The 21553-nt window shown below is 39.3% G+C and overlaps 5 protein-coding genes across 5 annotated transcripts; 3 read left to right on the top strand and 2 right to left on the bottom strand.

The window, feature by feature from the left end:
* The first annotated feature begins 1057 nt into the window (after positions 1–1057).
* LOC147294996 (benzaldehyde dehydrogenase, mitochondrial-like) lies at positions 1058–6104 on the top strand. Its single transcript, XM_086230650.1, has 11 exons — positions 1058–1387; positions 2316–2444; positions 2599–2741; positions 2846–2999; positions 3088–3317; positions 3746–3835; positions 4466–4639; positions 4727–4864; positions 5127–5264; positions 5363–5424; positions 5514–6104. Exons 1-11 carry the CDS (start codon positions 1321–1323, stop codon positions 5785–5787), a joined length of 1599 nt encoding a protein of 532 aa, XP_086086776.1. The 5' UTR covers positions 1058–1320; the 3' UTR covers positions 5788–6104.
* A 2434-nt stretch (positions 6105–8538) lies between these two features.
* XTH33 (xyloglucan:xyloglucosyl transferase 33) lies at positions 8539–10349 on the bottom strand. The gene is made up of 4 exons (XM_086233054.1): positions 10087–10349; positions 9884–9984; positions 9289–9497; positions 8539–9161 (listed from the first exon to the last, which is right to left on the bottom strand). Exons 1-4 carry the CDS (start codon positions 10316–10318, stop codon positions 8759–8761), a joined length of 945 nt encoding a protein of 314 aa, XP_086089180.1. The 5' UTR covers positions 10319–10349; the 3' UTR covers positions 8539–8758.
* Positions 10350–12904: 2555 nt separating this feature from the next.
* Positions 12905–15318, top strand: LOC147294994 (U-box domain-containing protein 19-like). Its single transcript, XM_086232652.1, has one exon. It carries the CDS (start codon positions 12992–12994, stop codon positions 15056–15058), a length of 2067 nt encoding a protein of 688 aa, XP_086088778.1. The 5' UTR covers positions 12905–12991; the 3' UTR covers positions 15059–15318.
* A 60-nt stretch (positions 15319–15378) lies between these two features.
* On the bottom strand, positions 15379–17992 carry LOC147294993 (putative serine/threonine-protein kinase PBL1). Its single transcript, XM_086234224.1, has 8 exons — positions 17314–17992; positions 17115–17156; positions 16910–17020; positions 16715–16828; positions 16248–16466; positions 16049–16164; positions 15682–15942; positions 15379–15606 (listed from the first exon to the last, which is right to left on the bottom strand). Exons 1-8 carry the CDS (start codon positions 17990–17992, stop codon positions 15379–15381), a joined length of 1770 nt encoding a protein of 589 aa, XP_086090350.1.
* Positions 17993–19136: 1144 nt separating this feature from the next.
* Positions 19137–21345, top strand: ENT1 (equilibrative nucleotide transporter 1). The gene is made up of 2 exons (XM_086232639.1): positions 19137–19935; positions 20278–21345. Exons 1-2 carry the CDS (start codon positions 19392–19394, stop codon positions 21006–21008), a joined length of 1275 nt encoding a protein of 424 aa, XP_086088765.1. The 5' UTR covers positions 19137–19391; the 3' UTR covers positions 21009–21345.
* Positions 21346–21553: the final 208 nt, after the last annotated feature.

The raw sequence follows: 21553 nt of genomic DNA, 5'->3' as shown, positions 1-21553 counted from the left end.
TAGTTATATTGGCGTACGCAACGTTAAGAGACTAGTGATTATTTAAAATTAATTAAGAATGTTGTACGGCATGAACTATAAGTCTATTATACGAGGGAGAGAGATAAACATTGCAAGCAAAATTGGCAAATGATTTACTATTTCAGGGTTTTCTATTATTTAAACTTTAAAGAAACGAAACAATTACGGTTCTATGATTATATAAATCCAGTTATGGACTGACTACTTAATAATTATCAAAAAATGATGGAAAGAGTCAAAAATGATAACTGAAATTTTTTTAATTTTCTTTACAATGAATGAATCTGGTTTAATTCTTCCAAATATTCTAACTTATCCTCAAGACTTATCCACGCAATTTTGATTTGTCAAAGTCTGTAAAACAAGCACAAAGACTTGCATATCCAAATAATCAGGCTTCTTCTGTTGAGGTATACCTCAACTTATTTATGTTGAGGTATGACCTTGTTGGGGCCCGCACGAGTCGTTTTGTGTCGATCCGAACCGTTCGCAAGGATCATCTTTTTTGATAGATCATCCTTGCAAAAAATTAGTCAAATCGGAAATCATTTGCCTATCTAACTTTGATAAAACAAATGGACGGTTTCATTGAAAATATTTGGTTCGTCCATTTATTTGATGAAAGTTAGATAGGCAAATGATTTCCGATTTGGCTAATTTTTTGCAAGGATGATCTATCTACGGAGATGTAAAAATTGAACGGTTCGGATCGACACAAAACGACTCGTGTGGGCCCCAACAGGGTATACCTCAACATAAATAAGTTGAGGTATACCTCAACAGAAGGAGCCTGTCCAAATAATATCATTAAAAAAATTAAAAACTTATTTTGGCACCAACCATATCCCATTTCTTATATAAACTTCAATGCTTCTCTGTTTCTCATGCAACTCCCTTAGACACAGTCACAGAGAGAACAGTGAGTGTGTTGTTGTTGTCCTGTAAAATACCAAAAAGAGCCCAAAACGTGATCCTTTTAGCATTCTGATCCCATTTCACTCTTTTCCCACTTGGGGTGCTCATGTACAGCGCGTAGGTGGGTGGTGCCGTGGTGGGTCGTTCATGACTTCATGCTCCTACTGACACACGAATAAGGCAAAATAACAACCACTGTTCGCTTCGAAAAGGATCCCAATAATTACGCAATAATTAAGTTATATTTTTGGTATTTCTGTGGCACCACCACCAACTCGTACATATATATATATTAAGCAGTCACCTAGAGGCTAGAGAGTAGAGACGAGAGAGCTAGAGATCAGTGTGTCACTGGAAAAATCTCTGTAACTACTGTCATTGATCATGGCGGCTCGGAGGGTCTGCTCGCTATTGTCTCGTTCTATCACTTCTGCTTCTTTGTTTCCTAAAGGTACTGATCGAATTCCAATGCTTTTTTTTGTGTGTGCGTGTGTGTGTGTTTTGTTGTGTTCTTGTTTTTCTGTTTGGATCCGATTATTTACGGGTCAGTGGTTTGCTCTGCGTTTTATAATGAGTAGTTCTGCTGCCCTGTTTGGTTGGTGAGAAAAATGTAGGATAAAAGACGATGTCTTTTTTTTGTGCGGCTTAATTACATATTTATGTATTGTAAGATATACAAAACCCATATCGACTTTGAAACCATACAATTGAATTTCATGTATTACTGAGTTTTCTCATCATCCAACTGAGGGGTCAAGGAAAACTCTGATTTTCAATTCACTTCACTATTCTTCTTTTTCTTCTGGTTGGAACAAAATTTTCTTTATTTAGGTAAACAAAACATAGGTGCAATAGGTAAGTGGTTTTGCATAAGATAGAATGGTTTTTCGTTTGTCTCTCTTAATGTTGGTACTAGCATTTTAACACCGATCCCACCACTGGCCTACTCTTTTAGGATATTATCTATAATCTATATTACTACTTTCCCTGTTTCTGACTTTTTGTTCTTCTTATCGGTACGTTTGACAGTGACATGTAGTAACGTTGTATCTGTATCTGCTATTTATGTGTGTGATGGTGACAGAATGTTGTAGCTACCGGTCCCAACCTGCTTGTATTTAAGAGTATTGTTATATACTTATATATATCCCAAGATATTGACACAATATGATATGATGTTACTGTTTAATTCCTTTCTTATATATTTGATTCTATTTGACAAATCCTTCCGGACTGATGTTTGGATTAAAAAAGATGATACCATGTAATAATATTGAACATTAATATGCCTTCCTATTTTGTTCTTTTGGGATTGGTTAGTGACATTTAGAAGTTTACCTGTTTATATTTCACTCATTGGCTAATATTACTTTTATCAGGGAGGTCTGTGGGTAGAGGAATTGGTAAATATAGCACTGCTGCTGCTATTGGGGAACCAATCACTCCATCCGTTCAAGTTAACCATACTCAGCTTCTAATTAATGGACAATTTGAAAATTCAGCATCAGGTTAGTTGTTCTCTTTCTTCATTAGTAGTGAAACAGTTGTTTGCGTTTCTCAACTTTTGTGCAATCAGCATATGCTCAAACATTTATGTTGTTATAATTTGCCTTCAATTTAGCTTTTCCTGGTTCTTATGTGTGATGTTCATTTTGGTCTCAGGGAAAACTTTTACCACACTGGATCCACGGACTGGGGATGTGATTGCTCATGTTGCTGAAGGTGATGCTGAAGACATTAATAGGGCAGTTTCTGCTGCCCGCAAGGCCTTTGATGAGGGACCATGGCCAAAGATGACAGCTTATGTAACTATTCCTTATTTCACTTGTTCTATGTTATTATATGGAAGGGGAATGCTTTCAAATTCAGTGCTTTATGTAATTTTTCCTAACAACACATCTTTGTGCAGGAAAGATCACGGGTCCTTTTTCGCTTTGCTGATTTGATCGAAAAGCATAATGATGAAATTGCACAGCTCGAGACTTGGGATAATGGGAAGCCTTATGAACAGGCTGCTAACATTGAGATACCAATGCTTGCACGCTTTTTTCGGTACTATGCTGGTATGGCTATTTTCTATGACACAACTGCGCCTTATGTTTTCTAGGCTTTCAACAATATAAAAAATGTTCCAATCTGGATATGCCTCAGGGTTTGCGGATAAGGTTCATGGTCTCACGGTTCCGTCTGATGGACAGTATCATGTGCAAACCTTGCATGAACCTATAGGTGTTGCAGGTCAGATTATTCCATGGAATTTCCCCCTTCTCATGTTTGCTTGGAAGGTTGCGCCTGCTTTAGCATGTGGCAACACCGTTGTTCTGAAGACAGCAGAGCAGACACCATTGTCTGCTCTCTATGTATCAAAGCTGTTGCATGAGGTACTTAATGGATCATAAATTTTTTCCTCACCTTTCACAATAAGTTCACTTCCCAGTGTGTTTGCTTCAATGTTGGTTTCATTTGGAAAATTTCATGCTTAGATGGTTGAATCTGGATTTTGACATTCCAAAACTTGTTTAAATTTCTCTAGTAAGTTCTTCCAATATAGTGGAACTATTATGTAGCAAAGGTCTGACTTTGTTCTTTGTAGCATTGCAAAATGAAACCTTAGATTTGAAATGTCAAATCTAGTTGAAATTTTTACTGATAACCCGTCTTTCCCTGCGTACTGTGCTGCTTTACCTTCCACTCTGATTGATGTTTTTAACAATTTTCTGCTTTGAGTTGAACCTGTCTGTGGATTATGCGTCTGAGCTTGCATATTGATCTTTCAATCATTCATTCTGATCGGACTGTTTTCTTACAGGCTGGACTTCCACCAGGTGTTCTAAATGTGGTTTCTGGTTTTGGTCCAACTGCTGGTGCAGCGCTTGCTAGACATATGGAAGTTGATAAGGTAATGGATGATATTATTTATCGAAGCTTCTGTCTTGTATGAATTGGAAACCTGGCGTAATTACATAAGAATTATGATTTTCCCATTCAATTACATCTTTTGCTCAAGCATAACTTCTCCAAACTCATGAAGAAACACCTTGTTGCTTGAGGCTGCGGTCTGTCTGTATGAGGTTAAAAGGATCCAGAATTCAGTTACTTCTTTCTGTGGAGAATTGAAATTCATGCATATCTATGTGTTGAGTTAAGTAAATAGAGTTGATTGATATATGATCATTGTCTTAGAACAAAGTTGGTTCCAGTTATCATTGAGTTAAGAATGTTGGTGATTCTATCTAATCTTTAGTAGGCAATATGAAAAAATTACCAAAAAGAGGACTGTATCTATGGAATCAATCTTTTTCCCGTGCTTCATGGATTAGACCATGGATCATATCCGATGGGAAATCTCATTTTCCACTGGAGATAGAGTTGGCTCTTTCACTTTAAGCATATTAGAATTATAAGTCTCAATAGTCTGTCAAAACATGATAAATAGTCATTGGGCTACTAGTATTCCAGCTTGCATCAATTTGGTACCTTGATGTGAACATGCTTCTTCCTGCTGAAAGTGTCGGTGGTCTCTTTGCAGCTTGCTTTTACTGGATCAACTGAAACAGGTAAAGCTGTACTTGAATTGGCTGCTAAAAGCAATCTTAAACCAGTAACTTTGGAACTTGGCGGGAAATCCCCATTTATTGTATGTGAGGATGCTGATGTAGATAAGGCTGTTGAGCTGGCACATTTAGCTCTATTCTTCAATCAGGTATGTCTAAGCAGTCTTTGGAGAAGAAGGTTGATTCTGTAGAAGATTGAAATCCATTTGTTGATTACATTACATCTATGTCTGTAGGGACAATGCTGCTGTGCTGGTTCTCGTACTTATGTACATGAAAGAGTGTATGATGAGTTCATAGAGAAAGCAAAGGTACGTGCTGAGAAACGTGTAGTTGGTGATCCATTCAAAGCCGGCATTGAGCAAGGTCCTCAGGTAAATCACTGACAGTTCCATTATGTAACAATCCTATTACAATCAATTTATGAGTTTAAGCTTTGAAATAACATTAAACTCTGCTGTTGAAAGTTGTATGCATAACTTCACCTGCATTTATGGTATTGTATTCCAAATGGGCGCTTAGTGTTGTGAAGTACCATTTGTAATTATTGTTGAAACCCCTTGACGACTACTTCTGTTGTGTAAACTAGCTTTCTTTAGTTTGTGATACTGATTGAAGCTTACTCAAATATATCAGATTGATTCAGACCAATTGGGGAAGATCCTGAAGTACATAGAGTCCGGTATTCAAAGTGGAGCTACACTGGAAACTGGAGGAGAGAGATTTGGCACAAAGGGTTACTATGTTAAGCCCACTGTGTTCTCAAATGTTATGGTACTATCATACATTGGACCTCATAAACATATTTACCAAGAAGCTGAAACATGATTATTATTGGTCTAAAGTCTAAACATTGTTGTCCCTCGTGCTAGGATGACATGCTGATAGCAAAGGATGAGATATTTGGTCCAGTGCAGACCATCTTCAAATACAAGTGAGTAATAAAGTTCTCTTCTCTATACACGTTGTTATCTCACAGGGTCCTGCCCTTTTTATTACAATTAACATTATGGCTGATTGCAGGGACCTTGATGAGGTGATACGAAGGGCGAATGCTACTCGGTATGGACTTGCTGCAGGGGTCTTTACACAGAACATAGACACTGCAAACACATTGACACGCGCATTGCGGGTTGGAAGTGTATGGATAAACTGCTATGATGTCTTTGATGCTGCAATTCCTTTTGGAGGGTACAAGATGAGTGGACATGGAAGAGAAAAGGGCATTTATGGTCTCAACAATTACTTGCAAGTCAAGGCTGTTGTCACCCCCCTGAAAAATCCGGCATGGCTATAAAAAACCTCAAAAGCTTTCTGCCTCTGTGCTTTTGCATTGTCAAAAATAAAGAGAAAGCTGCATCAAAATTTGAGGCTGTGATTTCATGATGATATTATGGCGATGATGATGATAATGATAATGTCTTGCTCTTTCATGATGAACTACAGGGGTATATTCTTTTTTTTTTAATTAATGCATTATTAATCAGTAGAGTAGTGGTGGTCTAGTGACTAACTCAACTTCTAATGTTTGGATGATGCTTGATTTCATTAATATATTGTACGGTATCTGTCATGGATAATAGGCTAATAGCTGTTTATTAGTTGGATTTTATAAATGAGAAGTGATCCATGCAATTAATGCCTGATATAGCTGATGGCATGTTTACGAATTTTTCTCTAATACGGATAGACGTTCTCTAATTTCAATTTTACCCGTAATAAAAAAAAAAACTAAAAATCCATGTCTTCAGATAATTTCAATTTTACCCCTTAATAAAAAAATAAAATAAAATCCAAACCCAGCAGGCAGCAGCCCCCACCTAATAAACCCTCCCTCCCACCACCCACCTCGTCGCCTGATGAAACTACCTCGACTGTACCACTCTGTTAACATATTGTCAAGGCCCAAGCCATTTGGCCCATTAATATCTTTACTGTTAAGTAGTATGCTATATTCATTTTAGGCATAAATTCAATTTAGACACATAACTATATATGCTATTTTAACGGGGTCCACAAACTTTCAAATATTTCAAATATACACATGATTTATTATGTAAATTGAAAAATAAAATTTCGTATATCAATTTATTGAGAGATCAGTTAAATGTCAGCTTGTTTTTTGCTAACGGGGATTAATTGGCGACGTGGCACAAACTCAGCATACATTTCCCGCCAAATGAGCAATACATGTCCACTTGACACGAGCCCACACACCCATCACCTCTTTCTCGCTCGTCGAACGCTCTCCTGACCATTTAGTCTCCAAAAAACATCACGTTTTCCCCCAAATTCGAATATAAATCCCTCACTTGTGTTCAACGAGCGAGAAAGAGATGATGAGTTTGTGGACCCGTGTTAGGGGTTAGGTGGACCTGTGTCGCTCATTTGGCGGGAAATGAGCGACACGGGTCCACCTAACCCCTAACACGGGTCCACAAACTCATCATCTCTTTCTCGCTCGTTGAACACAAGTGAGGGATTTATATTCGAATTTGGGGGAAGCCCACAAACTCTCTCTCTCTCTCTATTATTATTAAATTGTGGGCCCGTATCGCTTATTTGGCAGAAAATATTTGCTGAGATAGCACAACGTCGCCAAGTAATTCCGGTCAGAAAAAGCCAAGTTGTCATTTAACTGATCTCTCAACGAATCAATGGACAGAAATTCATTTTTCAATTTAGATAATAGATCGGGTGTATATTTGAAATATTTTAAAATTCATGGACCCCATTGAAATAACTTATGTAGTTATGTGTCTAAATTAAATTTATGCCTTCATTTTATTTTCAAGAAAGAGTGAGGCTATTTAGACCAACCTTATATCCTGCGTTGACCATCCTCTTCAAATTTTTTCATAATCTTCCCATTATACGCCTAATATAAAAAAAAAAATTGAACACTCACCCCACCCCTACCAAACCTAGCCAACCAAACCACTTCATTGGACTACCAGCGATGAGAGCTTCGCTGAGGAGTAAGGTGGGGGTCCTGTGAGGGAGGTAGCGAGAGAGAAAGGAAGATAAAGAGAGGCAGAGGGAGGGATGCTTGATGCAGGGTGGGTTTGGGGTGAGAGTGGGGAGAGGATTTCAGGGGTGGGATTTATGGGTTTTGGGTTTTTGGGGGTGGGAGAACGAGGGAGAAAGAGAGGGGCTGGGGTTGGGTTTTGGGATTTCTGGGTATCTATGTGGGTTTTATGGGTTTCGAGAGAAAGAGAGGTTGGGAGCGATAGCGGGGCTGGGAAGAGTAACAGCTGGGAGGGGCTGGGGTTTTTCTGGGTTTTGGGGTGGGAGATTGAGACAGATGAGAGATGAGAAAGGGAGAAAAAAAGAAGGGGAGGAAGAGATAGAGAGGCAGAGGGAAGGAAGGAGGGATAGAGAAGAGACCAAAGGGAAGGATAGAAAGAGATACAGATCGTCGATGGCCACCGCTAGCAATGGTGGAGGTGGGTTGTTTTTTTTTTTTTTAATTCATTAAAATATTTTATTTTATTTAAAGGTAGATTTGAAATTTGGAAAAATAGTGACCAACTCAGTAAAATAGGGTGGTGGAAATAATAGACCCACCCTTCAAAAAATTCCTGAGCCACGTATTAGTGGGTTTGGGTGGTGGAGCCGACGACGGGGGCCAACGATGGTGGTGGGATGGAGGGGGTGTAGGGTCAGGCTTCTAGGGTTAGTGGGTTTGGATTTTTTTCTTACAATTAGGGGTGAACCTGGATTGATTTGAAACTTTATAGGCAAATAATGGGGCTTTTTTAGAATTTCTCAAAGATAAAATCCTCCAACTAATGATCTGAGCCCATTCACAACCTTTGTATGGGCCAAGGCCCTGTCAACACAACTTTGTGTTGGCTACATGGCCCATTCGCTGACTGCCAAACCTTTAGTCCAGGGATAACATAGAGACAGAGACAGAGACAGAAAAAAGAAAAGAACTAATCTACAACAACAGGGTATTGAAGTGGCATGCCGCATATTAGAAACATTGAGTTACAAGATTCTTGTTTCTCTCATGTTGGCTGTCACGTCACTATTCATATCGTAGGTAAGTTATTCTCGAGAAAAAATGGCAACTACATAGAGGAATCGAGGAATCGAAGTCCCAGTTTTTACTGACCGGTGGCTACGAACAGCCATATAATAATTGACCTAGAGAGAGATAGAGTATGAAAATTTTGAATTGAATTGAATTGAATATGTTGTTGCATGCAGTTGTTTTGAGTTTGATGAGCTATATTATAAATTACAATGTTATGTTTCGAGAATTATTTGCACTCTGGGGGCATAACTTTAAACCTTGATGTATCTTTACAGTAAGAGTAAAACATTAGCTTCCTTCTTGCCCAATCCATAGCCGTAATCTGTTGGTTGGACAACTTCACAAACTCTGGTCCCTCAACTGGGTCCAAGCTTGAAGGACTACTGCTCTTAGAACATGAACTGCTACTTACTGCACTGGGATTCGATATGCACCCACTCATTTCCACTTCTGCAAGTGAAACTCTAAATGGTGCGTACTTATAGTTCACTGGGTATTTTCCTCCATGTGTTGCCCACTCTGACCCATCCCATATCGTTGCATAAACTGACATGGGTTTTAATGGGTAAACAGAGGAGAATTTGCTGCTGTGCAGAAACTCTCTCACTGGGATGTTGTCCACTAGAAACCTGCAAATTTTCATGGGCACTTTTAGAATTGGGTATGTAATTAATCCAACCATTATTTTCCCATTTCTTTTTTCCTTTTTTTTTTTTTTTTTTAGAATTGGGTTTTAATTAATTTTGATTTTCTTACACTATATGATGGTCGTTCCAGATGATGCTGTATAGATGGTGCTGTTGAGTTGGGTCAAACCAGAGGTAAAATTTCTCTTCTCTTCCTGTGTTGACACTTCCATTGGCATACACATTTGTTTGGATGACCCAATCATTTCTTTTGTCATGCCCCAGTAGTTCTATGTCAATCTCATCATGATTGTGAGGGAAAACATCTGCATTAGACAACTGCAAAATTTCACTGAATTAGACAACAACTATACATTAATCAATACATACATGCAAACTAAAAATGTGTAACATTTTGCATACATATACATACAAAATGTTAGGCATGACTGCAAGTCTGCAACATATACATACATGATATTCTGATATCAGTAGTGATAGACATCCCACATTTTTATACCACAATTTCATACCACTTTATATGGCAACTTATATGGCATTCATACATTGGACACTAAAAAATAAAAACAAAAATCCAAAAGGAAAAAGAAAAACCTTGTCCAGTAAAATAATGACACGTAAGATGGTATAAAAATGTGGTAAGTATAGCATTATTCTTCTGATATATGCATCTTCTATAACTGTATGAATTCCACTGAACTTACGTAGAAAGCCACAACAACTCCAGGTGAGAGACCAGAAGGTAGCTTTATTGCAGCACTGAAGAATCCATAGTGATATTTGTTTAGTGATGCCAATCCAGATCCTGCATGTTGAACCCCAAACAAAAATAAAAACCTTATAATGAATTCAAAAAATCAACTTAAGTCATCAGAGGAAGAAATAATGAACTTTGAAGGGACTTCACCTGAGGATTTGTCAAGAGCAATAGTGGCCATGGATCCATTATTGGTCACCTGAATATTTGAGCCCCCAAAAGCTTTTAAAAACCCATTAGTAATCGAGACATGAGGGAAAACATCAGTTAAACGTTGAACGCTTGGAAGTGTGTAGCGTCGACTGTGTGAAGAAACACAAACTGTCATACACAAGAATGAAAGACATAAGAAAATTAGCCTTTCCTGCAAAAACAATGCCATGCTTTATTAGATATAGCTAGCTGATGATCATGAAGAAAGTACCTGAAATGTTTGCTATTTATTGGGAGGTTTTAGGGGGGTTCATTCATAATCTTTATTAGCTGTCTATTAGCTGGCTGCCTACATATCTTTCCTAGTATGCATAGTATCCCTTTTATTAGGCGTTTTAGATTTGCAGCTTCAAGACAGTATCAGAAAGCTCATGTGGTGTGATTTTGAGAAATTTGACACAGCCTGTGGGGCTGTCCAATGATTTGGACATTTCACTTAAGTGTTGATGGGTTTCCCAGCCGAAGAGTCCTCTGTTGAATGCACCATTTTAATTTCTGCCTTCTGGATGTGGTCCATGTGTTATCTTAGGCCAAAGGGAACTACAATTGTCTTATGCCAAACTGAAAAAGGGGTTGGCCTTCACCGAGGTCCTAGCTAGGCTAATGAAAACCAAGTACAAGACCAGCTGCAAATGAATCATTTTTTTTTCCTCTTTTTTCTCATTGTCTTAGTTTTGGTTTCATACCTAACAAGCCAATTTAGTAGCTACAATATTCATATATAAACAAACTCATATAGGTGGCCAAGTGGTAAGTAGGCAAGCGTCGAAAGAATTATAAGCTCATACGTTGTAGTTTCGAACTCTTGTGGGCGTAAAAACACTCAAATTTACCTGGTTTACTAATAATTACACATTGTGAAAGTTTTCCAAGATGGTATCAATAAACAAGTTGAAGGGAAGGTATAGGACCGTATAGGGTCGACCAAAAAAATGTCTATGTTCCTTATTTCACAAAATCGCCAGATTTGCCAGAAGGGTTGTAGCTGGCTTGGTCCTTGGAGAGGTGTTTGATGATATGACAGTTAACATATTGTCATGCATTGCAATAAAGGGCCCTGCAATTAAGTTGATGGAGGCTTTATGGGGGAGTCCCTTTTATTTTGTACATTCTGAATCTGATTGATGTGAAACTGAAAAGATAATTGGCAAAGCATGGTACAGGAGCGAAGAATCCTGCAAATCTAAGCCAGCCTGTTACATATGATGATGGGTAGGTTCACAATATGCCAAATATTGTTGTAGGCTGCTTGAAGAAGATGCCAAACAGTCTGATTTCCTAGAAGCACTAGTTGTTAATTTTTTTATTCTTGTTTATGCTATAGACCAAACTAGAAAACTATAAGAAGTTCAACATTTTTGGCTTCAGAGTTGAGAGGCTCTGATGCAAACAATTATCGAGCATTTGACAAATTATTGAATCAATAATTGTATAGTCCATATATAACATGTATGTGATGCCTATGTATGTTAATCGCTGCATAAGATATTATGTAATGTTCCAAACCGTGTTCATTGAATTTCCTGTGAGTAGAGATAAGAATGGGGTGGATTGGGAGTTGGGACTAAAGTCTTTGAGAAATTAAGTCTCCACCATATTCTTATCATGTGCCCCACTTTTGGGATGAACCTTCCTATGGGGAGTCTGGATTTCCTAAAAAGTCCCTTTACTTAAATACAGGACATATATGAGAATATCTCACATATGTTAGATCAAACAAACATTTACACATCTCATTCTCGATCATTTCACCCTATGCTGTTTTTTTTTTGGTTCTCTAATCGTATCCCCCACACCCTAGGCCATGGACATAGTAAGTACTCCTTGACATCATTTAATTCATTCATGACAAAATGAGGTGAAAACCTTGAAATTCTTCACCTAATATTCTCATGATGGTAAGGTATATACTTCTTTTAATTTCTAATCAATTATAAATTTATATATACGAAAATTACTATTTTTGTGTAAAATATGTGAGATCTATTCTTATGAGATAATTCTTATACGATTGTTATTAAAGTACAGATCAACTCAATAAGTTAGTAAGAAAGAAGAATTGCTACACTTGTATGTTGTCACAAATGAGCAACAATTATTATTATTATTTTAGACAGGATGAGCAACAATGCTTAGATGAAAAGTTCTCTGTTTCACTCATTACAATGGTGTGGTTAAAGTAACCATATGAAACTATGAAAGAGTATATATCAAGAACTATACTTTGACTTCTCTATTAGCTAGCAAAAACGACCATAAACCATTGAAAACAAACAAGAAAAAAAAAAACTCCATACTCACTTGGTCAATGGTCAACTCCAATTCCATAAATCAATTGAAAAATAAGATTAAATATGATAAATCATTTTCTATTTAATTATTGCTTCAATAATGCTCGTAAATTTGAATTACGCAACTTCCTCCTAATTATTCCACACGTTATATCTCACTTCTCACACACACCCTGTGAAGTGTCGGCTACCTCTGTTCACGTACCTTCACGGCTTCACCACCACCACGAGGCCTTTCCATAATCGACGATCTACGTGTCACATGCCAATTTGATCACGCCCAACTCGAAACTCTCTACGAAGCCGCCTTTCTCTGTACCCACGTGTCCCTCAACACGTGTCGACTACTGAACTTCCATACCCCATACCGTACACACCGTCGGATCTTGCGCACTCCTCACTGGCAAATAACTATTCAACACGTGTCCAAAACTCCTTCCCCCTATATATACGTACAAACCGCTATATCTTTAACCACACAAACAAACAAACAAAATCCAAACACCAACGAAGACGATCCAAACCTTTTATCCAATCTTTCTTTTTGTTCAATGATCCAAAGAAGCGGATCGGGTCGCCGGATTCTCACATACCCGGCTGTTTATCCTTGTGAAGCCATAGCTCCGGAAACACTCTTGAGCTCACTCATCACTCTCACCCACAGCATTTGCTCTTACAAATCCAAATTCTTCGCCAGCAACGAGCGAAACGCTCGCGAAGCGATCCGACTAATCGGAGTTGTTCGAGTTTTTCTCGAAGAACTCCGAGACGGGCTGTCGGATCTTCCGACTTCGGCGGTTCTGAGCTTCTCGGAGCTCCACTTGACCTTCCATAAAGTTCAGTTCTTGTTGGAAGACTGTACCCGAGAAGACGCCCGAGTATGGATGCTGATGAATTCGGAGCACGTGGCAAACCAATTTCGGGTTCTTATTCGGGCCATGGCTACGGCTCTGGATGTTTTTCCTCTTGGTTCGGTCCACGCGCCCAATGAGGTCAAGGAGCACGTTGAGTTGGTAATGAAGCAAGCAAGGAAGGCGAGGTTCGAAGTCGACCCGGAAGATATTCGGGTCGTGGAGGCTGTTAGGTCCGTTTTGATCGGGTTCGAGAAAGGGGTTGTTGCGGGTAAGAGTGATTTGAAAAGGGTTCTTGATTATGTTGGGATTAGAAGGTGGAGTAGATGCGAGAAGGAGGTCAGGTTCTTGGACTCAGAAATTGGGTTGGAGAGCTTGAGAGACGAAAAGAGAGAGGTGGGTTTGCTGAGCAGCATAAAGGGGTTCATGTGCTACTGCCGGTGCGTGTTGTTCGACGTTGTGGATGGTGAAGCGGGTCCAAGACCCGAGACCAAATGCAGCATCAACAGCAGCAATGAGGTGCTAAATTGCCTCAATTTAGAAGATTTCAAGTGCCCAATATCGTTGGAAATAATGGTTGATCCGGTGACAATTGGGACAGGGCATAGCTATGATCGGTCTTCGATTATGAAATGGTTCAGAGCTGGAAACCCCATTTGTCCCAAGACCGGTGAGAAGCTCAAGAACATGGATGTGGTGCCCAATTTGGCGCTGAGGAGGTTGATTCAGCTGTATTGTGCTGACAATGGTGTTCCATTTGCTGATAAAGGTCATAGAAAGCGCGATATTGGGAGGGCTATGCTTGAAGTTGCAGGCAGTTTGGCAGCTGAGCAAGCCATGAAAATGGTGGCCAAGTTCCTCAGTGGAAGGCTTGAGGTTGGGACACCGGAAGAGAGGAACAAGGCTTCTTATGAGATTCGGCTTCTTTCCAAAGCAAGCATTTTTAATAGGTCTTGTTTTGTGGAAGCTGGGGCTGTTCTGCATTTGTTGAAGCTGTTATCTTCGGCGGATTCAGTGACCCAAGAGAATGCCATTGCAGCCTTGTTGAACCTTTCCAAGCTTTCCAAAAGCAAAGGTATGATTGTTGAAAATGGGGGTCTGGATTTTATTGTAGATGTTTTGAAGAAAGGACTCAGATTAGAAGCTTGTCAGCATGCTGCTGGCACATTGTTTTACCTGGCTTCAGTTGAAGAGTACAGTATATTGATTGGGGAAAATCCAGAGGCCATACCAGCTTTGATGGATCTGATCAAGAATGGCACTCACCGGGGTAAGAAGAACGCATTGGTTGCCATTTTTGGGCTCCTTGCGCACCCTGGAAATCATAGGAGGGTGGTTGCAGCTGGGGTAGTTCCTTTGCTGGTTAATCTCTTAACATCGTTCGATAGTGAAGTTCTTGTCACAGATTCTCTAGCAATTCTAGCAACTCTGGCAGAGAAACCTGATGGAGCAGTTGCAATTTCACGTTGCAAAGCTTCGAATTCGATTGTGGGGATTCTGAACTCCTCCACTTCAAGGGCAGGGAAGGAGTTTTGTGTGTCTTTATTGCTGGCTCTTTGTGTAAATGGTGGCCAAGATGTGGTTGCTCTTCTAGTTAAGAGCCCTTCTCTAATGGGATCTTTGTATTCCCAACTCAGTGAAGGCACCTCTCGAGCAAGAAGAAAGTCCAGTGCTCTCATCAAGGTCCTCCATGAATTCCAGGAAAGAAACTCCTCTAGCTCAATCGCTCGGGTTCTTCCACGAGAGCGATTTTTTCACGTTAGGTGACCCAAATTTTTGTGGGTATACTTGACATTATTTATTCTTTTCAGGCCTTGTAAATTCAATGTCTGTAGATATGCTTGATTTGTTTTATCAAGTTTAATTTCGTTATTAGCTCGATTTTTTTTGAAGAGCTAATAACTGTATGATCAGCTTCTGTTTTTTTCAATGAAGCTTTGTACAAAAACATTGTTGGATTGTAATGTATTGTAATTCTGTTTTCTATATAAAGTCAACAATAATAATGGTGTGATACATTTCTCTAACGGAAATTCATGATTGTTTCAATATACAAGAATTATCTTCTAGGCTTTAATTCTTCAATCTTAAGTCTTGATTGGTGCGGCAAAAGCAATTGACTCCATTTGGGTTGAGATGTTTAGTGCCTTTTCTAGTGTTGATACCACTTGCTCCATGCGTGGCCTTTGCTGCTTTAGTCCTGTGCATGACAAAGCTAGTTTGAATATAAGTTCAAAGGCTTCTACAGAGTACTCCCCATCAAGTTTGGGATCAGCAAATTCTGTTACATCACCACCTTTTGTGAGGCCCCTGGCCTGAAGAGCAGAAGAAAAGGGAATCAGTGACTTGAAATAGTCTTTCAGAAATTTGGAAAATATGATCTTTCTCACCATTTTACTTAGAGACATTGGTGTATTTGAATTCAGATTGATAACCCTGCGCCCTGAGAGAAGTTGTAGAAGAACTATTCCAAAACTGTAGACATCTCCTGAAGCATTTACACGGTGATTCCTTCGATACTCAGGATCAACATAACCAAATGTCCCTCTAACTTCTGAGCTCACGTAGGACTGACCCAAGTCCATAACTATAGATAACCCAAAGTCTGACAGTTTTGCTTTAAAGTTTGCATCGATGAGAATGTTTGTTGGCTGCCAATGGGCAATGTGAGGAGAAAATTTGCTTGAAGAAAAGAGTGGTAAACGAACAGTAAAAGATGGGGCAAAAACAGAAGATACTGCAGATATAAAAGTCTACCTTGATATCACGGTGAACAATGCAGCCCTCTGGATAAGTGTGCAGAAACCAAAGACCCCTTGCACTGTCAATTGCAATCTCAAGTCTGGGAATCCATGGTAGACTTTTATCTTTACCTGTAATCAGCTTTGAATTGGCTCTCTAATTGATGAAAATGGTAGAGAAAATTCTTCACGGATGGAAATATATATACACATACCAAATAGCCACTCTGAGAGGTTCCCATTGTGACACAGTTCATAGACCAGGAAACATTCTTCTACATTCTCACAATGGCCAAGCAAAGCTACAAGATTTGGATGTCTAACATCGGAAAGGCTTGTTACTTCCCTGACGAATGTCTCAACAAATCCATCGTTGATTATGTGCTTGACTGCAATATGCTCCCCATTTGAGAGTATGCCTTTGTATACCTTTCCTGGAATATTATCAGAATGGCATGAGAAGCCAACTTTGTGAAATACTGAAACGATAAAAGGTTCTTAATTCATATGCCATTTTGTTAGGTTCTGCCTTTGTTTCTTTGCTTAAAATTTTCTTTCTTGCTGTTGTTACTTGGAGAGGGTTTACCCTCCATGCCAAAGATTTGCTCTTTTTGCACATCTCTAATTAGTCATTTATTATGACCAAACAAAAGTATAAACACTGAATCAGGGAGATCATCACCAGCTCCGCCTTGGCCAATGAAGTTGGATGCACATAGATTGTTGGTCGCTGAATAAACTTCCTTAATTGATATTTTAAGGCTCTTGGACTCTTCAGACAGTGAATCATCTGATGCTGTCCAGTAAAACAACATGGTTAACAACAATTCACTACTGTTAGGTTTCAAGTAAAATATGAAACTTGTTGGAGACATACCATCTTTTTCAGCTGAAGAACTCCCTCGAATCCTTTTTTTACATAAGGTCCACATCGCAATAAGTCCTATTGCTGTAATTCCTGCTAGACCTCCAAATAGAATCCATAGACCTGACATTCTCTAGAACTTAATAAAAACTGGCAAAAACTGTTTAAAATTTTGAACTCAAACATGGCTGTGATGACCATTATGTATTTAAGTTACCTTTACTCAATTTTGTATTACTTTCCGAGCTTTGCTGTTCATCTGCAATGGAAGCAAGGCGATCTTTTAGTTGGAGTGTAAGTAACAATAAGTGACAACTTAATAGTGAGAAAAAAATCAAGAGAAAAAGAATGGAATTAAGGGATAAATGAAATAGATAACTCAAATGTCTATGCTGAGTGTCAGTCAGTCTGCCTACCTACTGAAAGCCTCTGATTCCCAAGGCATTCATAAAGTGCTTGAACCCAATTCTTATCATCAATTCTATTACTTGTTAAGGACACCAAAACTGCAAACCTACAGATATTGACTTCGACCTGTGATGACTCTCTCCCAATGTCTGGTGATGCACCAATCTCTTCCCACCTTCTCAAACATGCACTGCAAGCCTGATCGGATTTGCCGGTTGTGCCCAAATGTTTACAGTCTTCACCTACATGTTCCAAAGTGTTCCCTAGATTATTAACAACATCTACTTTAGTATAGTCAGAGCAGCCACCAGCTCCACTTGTTAGCTTCTCAATGCCACAACCAGACACATCCTTTTTAGAATTCTTCATTTGGACTAAGTAGCTTGTCTGCTCTGTGGAATTTAAGAAGAGTTGCCTGGTCTTGTTGGCCCTCTGTCCCAACCCATATAGGTAGTCGTTGAAAGCTACTCCACAACAATCACTGATAAAACCACCCCAATTGCCTGCTTCACAACTTGAGCTAGTCCCAGATGAAAAGGGTTGAATATCAAGGACACATGCAGTAACTGGGGTTTGTGACAGAACAAAATTTAAGGCAATGAGGAGTGCAAAGACTAATATCATAAGGGGGAGTTCTCTGCACTTCATTTGATTACAACGATGGAGATTCAAGATGAGTTTAGCCATGGAGGGCGGTATTAAGTCTTAACTGAGACAAGTCAGATTAAAAGATAATGAAGAGGTGGATACCACAGTTATGCCATCCTTGTGTGAAGAAAAGATGCTCAAAATTTCAAACTCAGTATCTGGAATTGCTATAGAGTCTGAAAGGACAAAAGAAGATGGTATTGGGAATTGGGATCATGGGCATGGAATATATATTTCATTCAGTCATATACATTAAGTAGAATGAGTTGTTGCAGAAGAGACGGATGTGACATATAATTTTATTTGCACACTTTTATAGTTTTATATTATGCAGGCTAATTTCAAAGGCATGGTCCCGGCCAATAAGCTATTATATCATTTATTGATTTTAAAAACCTGGTATTGCCGAATGTAGAAATCTCAAAGAGATTTTGAAGTTTGCTCTCAAAGGTAAAGACAAACAGATGGAATAAAATGCATGGTGCATTGCTCCTGCTGCTTATGTTTCATTGGAGCCAATGAGTCGTATTTATTTAAAAGGAAGGATAAGCTGAGGGTATGAGTACAAGAAACTTAACCTTACAAGCACTTTGCTCTTTGATCATGTAATATTGAAATTTCTGCCTGCTCTCAGACAAATGGTGCATCCAAGATGAGGATTCTTGACTTTAGTTTCCATGTTCAATTTTGAATTACAGTCGTTGATGCTGGTGTATGTCACTTTCATCTCTATGATTGACAATGGTATCTTTTTCATCCAAGAATATATTAATATTAATAATTATTAAAAAAGAACTTTGTAAAAGTCGCAATTGTGTGTGTAGTCAATTAAATAAGTCAATGCAAAGTGCCAAATGGTAATGCCCCTCTCAAACTGCCCATTCTTTAGCTCTAAAAATCAGCAAAGAGCCTAATACTTCTGCTCCTCATGACCCCCCAAAAACAACTAAACTAGAGCTGGGGTCTTTGACTTGTCTTAGTGGGATCAAATGCTCAACTAAACACTAAAAGGCAAAAACAGGTTCATAGAGTCATAAATCTAGCAATTTACCCAATGAATAACAGTTGGCTTTAGTCAAATTTTCCAAGATGGTAGCTAATTCGATTTCTTCAGCTACAACATTTTGCTTAAAAAGGAAGTGTGACTAACATGCCAAACCTCGTTGCTTGTTAAATAGAAGAAACACATCCCCTCAAAAAGGGATAGCAATTAGCACATGCCTTTTTACTTTCTCGGTTGAGTAAACGGTAAACCTTACTTTTTAGCTAACTCAATAATTGCCCTGAACCATAAAACGACACCGTATTATCCCATCTTCCACTCTCCTACCAAATCCATCGCCAACATTTCTTCATTCATCAAAGAGCTTTCTCAGCTGATCCCCAGTGCCTATACCCGAAACCCAGAAACCCATTGAGAAAACCCAACCAATTTCCGATGGGTTTCACGGCCACAACCTCCGACGAAAACTCCGAATCCAGTGTCCTTCTCCCCACCGTAACCACCACCGCCACTTCCGCACCCAATAAAATCCCAAAGGACTCGTTCCACTTGGCCTACATAATCTACTTCACCTTGGGCCTCGGCTACCTTCTCCCATGGAACGCTTTTATCACAGCCGTCGATTACTTCGACTACCTCTATCCAGACGCCAGCGTGGATCGAATCTTCGCCGTCGTGTACATGCTGGTGGGCCTTGTCTGCCTCCTCCTCATAGTCTTCAACGCCCACAAGTCCGACGCCTTTGTCCGGATCAACGTGGGCCTGGGCCTCTTCGTCGTTTCGCTGCTCGTCGTGCCCGTCATGGACGTGGTTTACATTAAGGGCCGGGTCGGATTGTATGATGGGTTTTACGTGACGGTTGGGGCCGTTGCGCTTTCGGGTTTGGCGGATGGTTTGGTGCAAGGCTCGCTCATTGGGGCGGCTGGTGAGTTGCCCGAGAGGTATATGCAAGCCATTGTGGCTGGGACTGCTGGTTCAGGTAAGTTTTGTTTGTTCATTTTGTGGGTCTAATTTGGAATTACAGTTTATGGGTTTTGCTCTTTGTTTGGTTCTGGTTTCTGGGTATAGCGTCATTTTGTCCCAGACTTTTTTTTTGGTCACTTTGGGTTGTTTGTGTAGTTAAAATGCTTATCTGATATTGAATAGCTTCAGTCTCACTGTAACTCAATTTGTTTGTAATCTTGATCAAGTAGAAAGTATACTAGAAAGTATATCAATTGGGTATTTACTACGAGAGGGAAAAAATAATGTCGTTCTAGTTCATGGTTATGCAAGTTCATCAAAGTTTCACTAGAGATGCCTAAAATGTTTTTTACTGCAGGAGTCCTTGTTTCTGCTCTAAGGATCCTAACTAAGGCTGTATATTCACAAAGTGCTGATGGCCTGAGAAAAAGTGCAAACCTTTACTTCTCTGTCGGGATAGTAGTTATGGTCATATGCATTGTTTTCTACAATTTGGCACCAAGGATTCCAGTTATGAAGTACTATACAGATTTAAAGATTCAGGCTGTGAATGAGGAGAAAGAAGAGAAAGGTCCTCTGACTGGGTCTGTGTTGAGAGCAACTCTGTGGGACGTAGTTGGGAGAGTCAAGTGGTATGGAATTGGCATCCTCCTCATCTATGTTGTGACTTTGGCAATATTTCCAGGATATATTACTGAAGATGTGCACTCTCAGATTCTCAAAGACTGGTACTCAATCCTCCTTATTACTGGCTACAATGTGTTTGATCTGGTTGGCAAGTCTCTGACCGCAGTATATCTCCTTGAAAGCTCAAAGGTTGCAATCGGCAGCTCAGTTGCAAGATTGCTCTTCTTCCCTCTCTTCTATGGTTGCTTGCATGGCCCCAAATTCTTCCGAACAGAGATTCCGGTGACAATACTTACTTGCCTTTTGGGACTTACTAATGGCTATTTGACCAGTGTGTTGATGATTATGGCTCCTAAAGTTGTCCAATTACAGCATGCTGAGACTGCAGGGATTGTGATTGTGTTGTTCTTAGTTGTGGGTTTGGCTGCGGGTTCAGTTGTATCTTGGTTCTGGGTCATCTGATTTTTGAGCAAATTGTACTACATTAAAAGACTCTAGAACCTGCTGTTATTGACAGATTCCACTGTTGGGAATAGGATGGGTGGGGAGGCTTTGCTAGTACTCCCTTTCTGTAAAGCTGTGTAACCTAAATGTTACAGTTTTTCTTTCTTTTGTTTTTCACATTGAATTATGAATTTGTAAATGGTTGATCGGCAATTTGTTCATTGGCCTAAAAAAGATCTTCAATTTGTTCAGTTGAACTATGAAATTCTTGTTGTTCCTTTACTGGTGATTGTGAAGTTGTAAATAATTTCTATCCATGTCTGAAAATACAAAGATTTCTGTCCTCAACTCAGGAGATGGCTTGTGTCTACTTTTCCTTAACTAATTGTAAGTGTACTCGAGCACAAACATTAATGCGGTGTATTACTGGATTAACGTTCATGTGGTAAATTAATCCCGAAAAAACCAATATACCACTAATGCGTTATGAGTGATTGAGTGATGATACACTTGAGTCAGATGCATGTGCTGCTTGGTGTTCTTAAAGAGAAGACCACGTGTAA

Source organism: Dryas octopetala, chromosome 2 (assembly GCF_963921425.1).
Source record: "Dryas octopetala chromosome 2, drDryOcto1.1, whole genome shotgun sequence".
NCBI classification, from domain to species: Eukaryota; Viridiplantae; Streptophyta; class Magnoliopsida; order Rosales; family Rosaceae; genus Dryas; species Dryas octopetala.
Note: the sequence above shows the minus strand (reverse complement) of the source record. Positions and strands in the feature narration are given on the sequence as shown.

Coding starts and splice junctions, on each gene's coding strand:
- LOC147294996 (XM_086230650.1), top strand. CDS start 1,321: ATGGCGGCTCGGAGGGTCTGCTCGCTATTGTCTCGTTCTATCACTTCT. Junction 3,000..3,087: donor CTTTTTTCGGTACTATGCTG/GTATGGCTATTT, acceptor GATATGCCTCAG/GGTTTGCGGATAAGGTTCAT. Junction 5,265..5,362: donor CTGTGTTCTCAAATGTTATG/GTACTATCATAC, acceptor CCCTCGTGCTAG/GATGACATGCTGATAGCAAA.
- XTH33 (XM_086233054.1), bottom strand. CDS start 10,318: ATGGCATTGTTTTTGCAGGAAAGGCTAATTTTCTTATGTCTTTCATTC. Junction 9,985..10,086: donor TGCTCTTGACAAATCCTCAG/GTGAAGTCCCTT, acceptor TTCAACATGCAG/GATCTGGATTGGCATCACTA. Junction 9,498..9,883: donor GAGTTGTTGTGGCTTTCTAC/GTAAGTTCAGTG, acceptor GAAATTTTGCAG/TTGTCTAATGCAGATGTTTT.
- LOC147294994 (XM_086232652.1), top strand. CDS start 12,992: ATGATCCAAAGAAGCGGATCGGGTCGCCGGATTCTCACATACCCGGCT.
- LOC147294993 (XM_086234224.1), bottom strand. CDS start 17,992: ATGGCTAAACTCATCTTGAATCTCCATCGTTGTAATCAAATGAAGTGC. Junction 17,021..17,114: donor TAATACAAAATTGAGTAAAG/GTAACTTAAATA, acceptor AGAGAATGTCAG/GTCTATGGATTCTATTTGGA. Junction 16,165..16,247: donor CCTCTCAGAGTGGCTATTTG/GTATGTGTATAT, acceptor AGCTGATTACAG/GTAAAGATAAAAGTCTACCA.
- ENT1 (XM_086232639.1), top strand. CDS start 19,392: ATGGGTTTCACGGCCACAACCTCCGACGAAAACTCCGAATCCAGTGTC. Junction 19,936..20,277: donor GGCTGGGACTGCTGGTTCAG/GTAAGTTTTGTT, acceptor TTTTTACTGCAG/GAGTCCTTGTTTCTGCTCTA.